The 6,365-nt window shown below is 41.6% G+C and overlaps 1 protein-coding gene across 1 annotated transcript; it reads right to left on the bottom strand.

The window, feature by feature from the left end:
* Positions 1-394: 394 nt before the first annotated feature.
* LOC308699014 (uncharacterized protein) lies at positions 395-5,586 on the bottom strand. The gene is made up of 3 exons (XM_081379554.1): positions 5,480-5,586; positions 2,513-2,578; positions 395-2,019 (listed from the first exon to the last, which is right to left on the bottom strand). The coding sequence occupies exon 3, from the start codon at positions 1,697-1,699 to the stop codon at positions 866-868; it is 834 nt and encodes a 277-aa protein (XP_081235680.1). The 5' UTR covers positions 1,700-2,019; positions 2,513-2,578; positions 5,480-5,586; the 3' UTR covers positions 395-865.
* Between the last annotated feature and the right edge of the window lie 779 nt (positions 5,587-6,365).

Genomic DNA, 6,365 nt, shown 5'->3' with positions numbered 1-6,365 from the left:
GCGGCACGCTTGGTGTCCCCATGTTGAACTTTCGAGAGCTGAGTATTGAACTTTCTTCTCCTGCCTCTTACGTGCCAATGGTTTGTTTGAGCAGCGCTCTCTACTGTACAGAAGTGATTTTGCATTTCCTTCAGCCTGAGGCTTATTTCACTTTTGGTGCCTTTAAATTTGCCAAAATTTAAACAGTTTTTTTTTACAAACAAGCAAGCCCATTTATTTTTGATCATAAGTTCAAATCATTGTTATATATCTCTGGTGCCTAAACTGCTGAGACAGGAAGTTAGCAAAGAGGAAACAGACAAGGACAAAAGTGTCCACTTGAGTCCGTTTTTAGTGCATGCAATTGGGAAATGCACAGACGTGGTGATACCTCACATGGGCACAAAATTAGATCAGGGTTGCTGCTTCCTTTTATTCATGACTACAAGTGTTTTTCTCAACAAAATGTGAAACTCCGAGATGAGTTTAAGGGGAAAGCCAAGTCAGGTAAGCCAAAACATTTGATGTTTAGAATGAGTGAGTAAATGAATCATTGCACAACACAGGGAGACCTACTCACTTCTTCTCTTAACATAAACCTAACATGTGGATGACTCAACAACAGCTGGTGTGGGCACTATACTCACCACACATTTAGAAACACTGCTGGGAAATAAAAATATTCTGCCACTTATTCACTACACATTTCATTCAGTAAGTGTAGTTCACTTATATTTATGTCTAAGTGTAACGCTGATATCCACAGAAGATGAAGATAAAGATAAATCCAAGGTTTATTAAACAAGTACTAACAAAAGAGCCAACATGCGAGACAGTGTGCTAAACACAAACAATACCGGACCAAGAAGTGAACACAAGGAGGAACTTAAATACACAGTGATGACATGCAGATGCATGCGTCCAGCGACAGAGGACTAAGGTGGACCTGGAGGGAAGTGAGAAGCCCAACGGAGCCAGAGGGACGAAGGGACGAGGTGAAGCCAGAGGAGTGTAATCCCAAGGCAAGGGCAGGCCGATGAACGAGCCGCGGGGGCGAGGGAGCCCGGCGGAGCTGGTGGACTGATGGGCCAAGGCTCAGGCTCGGGAACAGGAACAGGCTTAGGCTCGGGAACGGGAACAGGCTCAGGCTCGGGAACAGACTCAGGCTCGGGCTCGGGCTCGGGAACAGACTCAGGCTCGGGCTCGGGAACAGACCCAGGCTCGGGAACAGACTCGGGCTCGGGAACAGGCTCAGGCTCGGGAACAGACTTAGGCTCGGGCTCAGGCTCGGGAACAGACTCAGGCTCAGGCTCAGGCTCGGGAACAGGAACAGATACAGTCTCAGGAACAGATACAGGCTCAGGAACAGATACAGGCTCAGGAACAGATACAGGCTCAGGAACAGATACAGGCTCAGGAACAGATACAGGCTCGGGGATAGACTCAGGTCTGGGAACAGGAACAGTGCTTGGGGCAGGAACAGGTTTAGGAACATGAACAGTTCTTGGGGCAGGAACAGGTCTAGGGACAGGAACAGGTCTTGGGACAAGAACAGGCTCTGACGTGGCGGTGGCCATCCTGGTTGAGGGCTCAGGCGGTGTGGCGTCGACGGCCATCGTGGCTGAGGATTCAGGCGGCGAGGTGGCGAGGCGGCGGCCATCTTTGCCGAGGGCTCAGGCAGTGAGGCAGCGGCCATCTTTGACGAGGGCTTGACAGGCATGACATGAAGAAGCTCTAGAAGGGTGGTTTCGACAGGACGAGACTCTGGAAGGGTGGTCTCGGCGGGACAAGACTCTGGAAGGGTGGACTCAGCGGGACAAGACTCTGGAAGGGTGGACTCGTCCCACCACAGACTCTGGAAGAGCGGCCATGACGGGACGAGGCTCTGGAAGGGCGGCGATCTTAGGACGCTGGTAAGGGGCTGGAGTCATCACTGGGGTGATGGTGATGCGGAGACCTCTCTCGATCAGGACTCTGATGAGGTGGTCAGTCAGGTCATGCCAGCCAAGTCCATTTTTGAGGGTCCGGTATTCTGTAACGCTGATGTCCACAGAAGATGAAAATGAAGATGAATCCAATGTTTATTAAACAAGTACTAACAAAAGAGCCAACATGCTAAACACAAACAATACCAGACCAAGAAGTGAATACAAGGAGGAACTTAAATATACAGTAATGATGACATGCAGGTGATCAGATGATCAGGTGATGGCTGATTGAGTGCAGGTGGGAATCATTAGGAATGCTGGGAAGTGTAGTGCCATTGAGGTGTGTGACACTAAGCACTTATGCAAGCATTTCATATAAAAAAAAAAAAAAACATACTTAAAATTCTCACACTCTGTGTTGAGGAAGCTTTTACACCACTGAAAAAACAACTTCACTAATGAGAACACTGACTGTTCCTTTACAGTTGACCTCTATCTGTGAATCATTAAAATAACTTCCAGATTTTCCAGGAATTATTATTCAGCTTCCCTGCAAGGACAGCTGTGAAAATGTAGACTTAAGACACATCTCAAAAGCTCCTTACCTATGGTGGTGACGTCTGTTTGTGGTAATATTGTGGGGCTGCTTTTCATTTGCACAGGCTGGACATCTTGTCGAAATACCAAAGAAAAGAAAAACAGGACAAAATACTGGGAAACACTTCAAGTCAATATTTTCCAGTCAAAATAACTGAATTTTATTTATTTTTATTTATTTAAAGGAAGTAAATGTAATATTTTTTTATTTTATTTTTTATGAGGGATCCTCATAACATCTGGGGAAAGAAACAAAGTAGCCCTATCTGATGAAAAAGTCACCATGAAATCACCATTTTTATGGAATATTGCAGTATTTATTATACGTGATTTATCTGTGCACATATTTTTTTTTTAAACGTGCCATCGTAATCTTCAAATAAAAATAATGTTAACACTTTACTTAAAGCCTTTATCTATAATCTTTTTAGAAGTAATTGTAACCAAAGTTAAAATGCATTATACTACAGGGCCGTTGAATGCTTGAATCTGATTGGTTGACGAACGTTCTAAGGTGTGCATTATTTTCAGGGAAACGCACGGCTAAAGTAGTTCCAGGCAGGTCTTGACCGCATTACAGTTCCATATCACTTCGCATAGTCAACTGTAATAACGGAAAATAGGATACAATTCATAACAATAAAAAACATTTAGCCCCATGCGCTTCATCTACAATTTTCAATGTCTAGCTTCACAATCAATAGAAACATGCAGTTTAATTTTAATAAATAAAGTATACAGTCCCCTCTCTAATCAATAGAAAATGAAAATGAATATAGGCTAAATAAATGGATAGTCCTGCAGCACGGATTTTTATTGCAGATAATATAACAAATAAATAATCATTGATAGGCCTATTTGTTTAAAGGGTTTTGTGTTTCATTTATTTGGCTAGTCTACTGTCATCTGTCAATAATAGAAAAAAAAGAAAAAAGAATGAACGAATGAATTAAAACCAATTGAATAAATAAATAAATAAATAAATAAATAAATAAATAAATAATATTGACGACGATGACGATATTAAAATCTGCTGCAGTCGATGAAAACAGTCAGAGAATGTGTCAGCTAGTCGTGTGTCCCCAGCATTAGGCCCCGTCCACACTACTGCGTTTTCGTTTAGAAACGGAGAATTAAAACGAATACGATCTCCGTCCACACCAGCGTTTTAGCTGCGTTTTAGAATTGATCTCCGTCCACATTAAAACGACTGAAAACGCGGATCACGTGACCATTCACCAACACTGGGCATGCGCGTGCCGATGTAAACACAACTTCATTGATAAAATTATCCCACCATGCGCTGGTTCTTCCCGGGTTAACCCAAAACCGACGCTCAATGAACGGTCGATACCGCCGCTGCACACAGGAATTGTCTCAGATCGCTCGAATAATAGCTTGCCTCCGGCGCATGTAGGCAGTTATAGCATTGTTAAATGCAGAATTTACTTGGACAACAGCTGCTAGCAAAGATATACGCCATGACTGATGACACCCAATCATAGAGCCGAACGTGAGCTCTATAGTACGTCATCGTTTCTAAAGTCCTCCGTTTTGACCCGTCCACACTAAAACGCCCTCCGGAGATTCAAAACGAAAAACGGGTCGGCAGCGTTTCTAAACTTCTCCGTTTTGGGTCTCCGTTTTTGCCGTTTTAGTGTGGACGGGAGGTGCAAACGTAGCAAAAGGTCTCCGTTTTTAAACAAAAACGCAGTAGTGTGGACGGGGCCTTAGTCTGCTATCAGTGGCTCAAACCTCCGTTACTAACTCTAAAATTACGTTTTGGAATTAGCAACGGAGGTATGGGATTAGATGCGTAAGAAATTAGTCCTACATACAAGAGCGTTTTAATGACAAAAACTTTACAAACGTCTTGAAATACATAATCTGAGCAATGTTTCGAGGTGTGGTAACTGTAGTATAAGCGGAATAATTGACTTCAGGCCATTGAATTATTAGAAAAATAATGCACACCGAGGTGTAACGGCCACTCCGCTTCGCGTCGTGACCGCATTACCACCTCGGGTGTGCATTATTTTTCTAATAATTCAACGGCCTGTCGTCAATTATTCCTTACTTATAATATTAATAACAGATTCCTTGTTACATCTGAAACTGGTTGTTTGTCAAGTTTTAATGCATTATACTTTCTAAAGGTGTATTATAATGCTTTATAATTGTGGTTACACTTATTTATGAGACCATACAATGCATTATAAGATGCATTACAAGGCATAATTAATGCATTCAAATACTTTTATAAGGCTTTGAAGTAAAGTGTTACCAAAATAACTTCCCCTCCCACTTGCAGCGACATCTTTTTTCTTCTCAGATGATGTGTTTACTTGCATGAGAGCACACAACATGTCAATCACATGAGATCGGCCAATAGCAAACTACAACTATCAAATCAATTCCTGATGGACAAAAAAAGTCTGGCCCTACATTTTTCTTGTTCGAGAAGCTGTTTCACTCGGATATATTGCAACTTCCATTTTATGCCAATTTTAAGTACTGTATGTTTCAGAGTTATTTCAGACCCCCAAAAAGAACAAATCACAAGCAACTACTGTACATTAACCATAACTCATCAACTCACCTAACTAGACTACTCCACATTACAAAGATCTGATTTAAAACTAGCATTTACTAATAAACAAACCTAAAACCAACATTTGTTAATAAAACAAATCAGCAATGAACACCCATGAGAACGAAAAATGGCAGAATGCTAATTATGTTTCCAGGGGCAGATGAGCAACTGCCATTGAGACAGATCGCTCTCTCTCCAGGTATTATAGACCTAGTCTAGACAGACCAGACCTTTAAAATAAAAGTCATGATCAATATCACCATAAAAATATGACTAATACACAGCACATTATAGAGTAAAATACCACCAGTGTCATCTACTGTTTTATCTATAACACCTCCAAACACTCCAAAACAGGTCAGACTCACAGTAATGGACTTACTTTTTAGAGCCATTAAAATATGTGTCAGCACCCAAACATGTCTCAGTCGATGTAACAATATCAAAATGGAACACCACCAGCAGGATTGAAACAGAGATTAAACTGCCTAATATTGTTGTGGGATATTCTGGGTAAATCTTTTCCGGCGCTTTCAGTTTTGACTTGACTGAGGGCTCATCCTCCCACACACTTGAGCTTAGTGCATGTAATAACCTGTGTCTGATGCGTTTAGCAATTGCTGTCTGGAAATACAGCATCTTTTCTGGGGCATAAAGTCTAAACGTCTAGTAATAGCTGCTGGAAATTCAGCTTTGCCATCATAGGAGCAAAAAACATTTAGAAATATGTTAAAATATAAAGTAGTTATTTTATCTATGTACATAAGTGGAGCAGTCTTCAGTCATTTGATCTCTTTCTTTCTCTCCTCACATACAAATAGAAACATGAACTTATCAGTTTACTACAAAGCTGACATAGAAGGGCCATCTGGAGACCCCTCGCATTGTACTCTTTTGTCTCTGAAGATGACAAATGATCTTTTTGTGTAAATGATTCCCCGTTCTCCACCTATTTCTCCGCCACATTTCCCTTCAGAAAAATCCACTCCAGATTCCACGAACAGATCCTGATATTTTCCCAGATGGACCGAAGGTTGACATTTTTACATAAATCACAGTAATTAGGCTGGAATTTTCCATAGACATTTGCCATGGATGAAGAAGTGAGAGAGAATGGAAACAATCTCATGATGCACAGTTGGGTTGGGCGGTCGGGGCCAACCAATCCTTCAAATAAAGATGATTGATGAATTTCTGATGACTTGAAGCCCAACTCTGGAACACAGCACATTCATAAACTCTCTGACAGAGTTGTTAAAAAATAAGAT

Source organism: Scardinius erythrophthalmus (assembly GCF_964197995.2).
Source record: "Scardinius erythrophthalmus genome assembly, chromosome: 11".
Taxonomy (NCBI): Eukaryota; Metazoa; Chordata; class Actinopteri; order Cypriniformes; family Leuciscidae; genus Scardinius; species Scardinius erythrophthalmus.
The sequence above is the reverse complement of the archived record's forward strand: the minus strand, read 5'-3'. Positions and strand labels throughout refer to the sequence as shown.

Bases quoted from the DNA above. Each gene is read 5' to 3' on its own strand.
- LOC308699014 (XM_081379554.1), bottom strand. From the start codon at position 1,699: ATGCCTGTCAAGCCCTCGTCAAAGATGGCCGCTGCCTCACTGCCTGAG.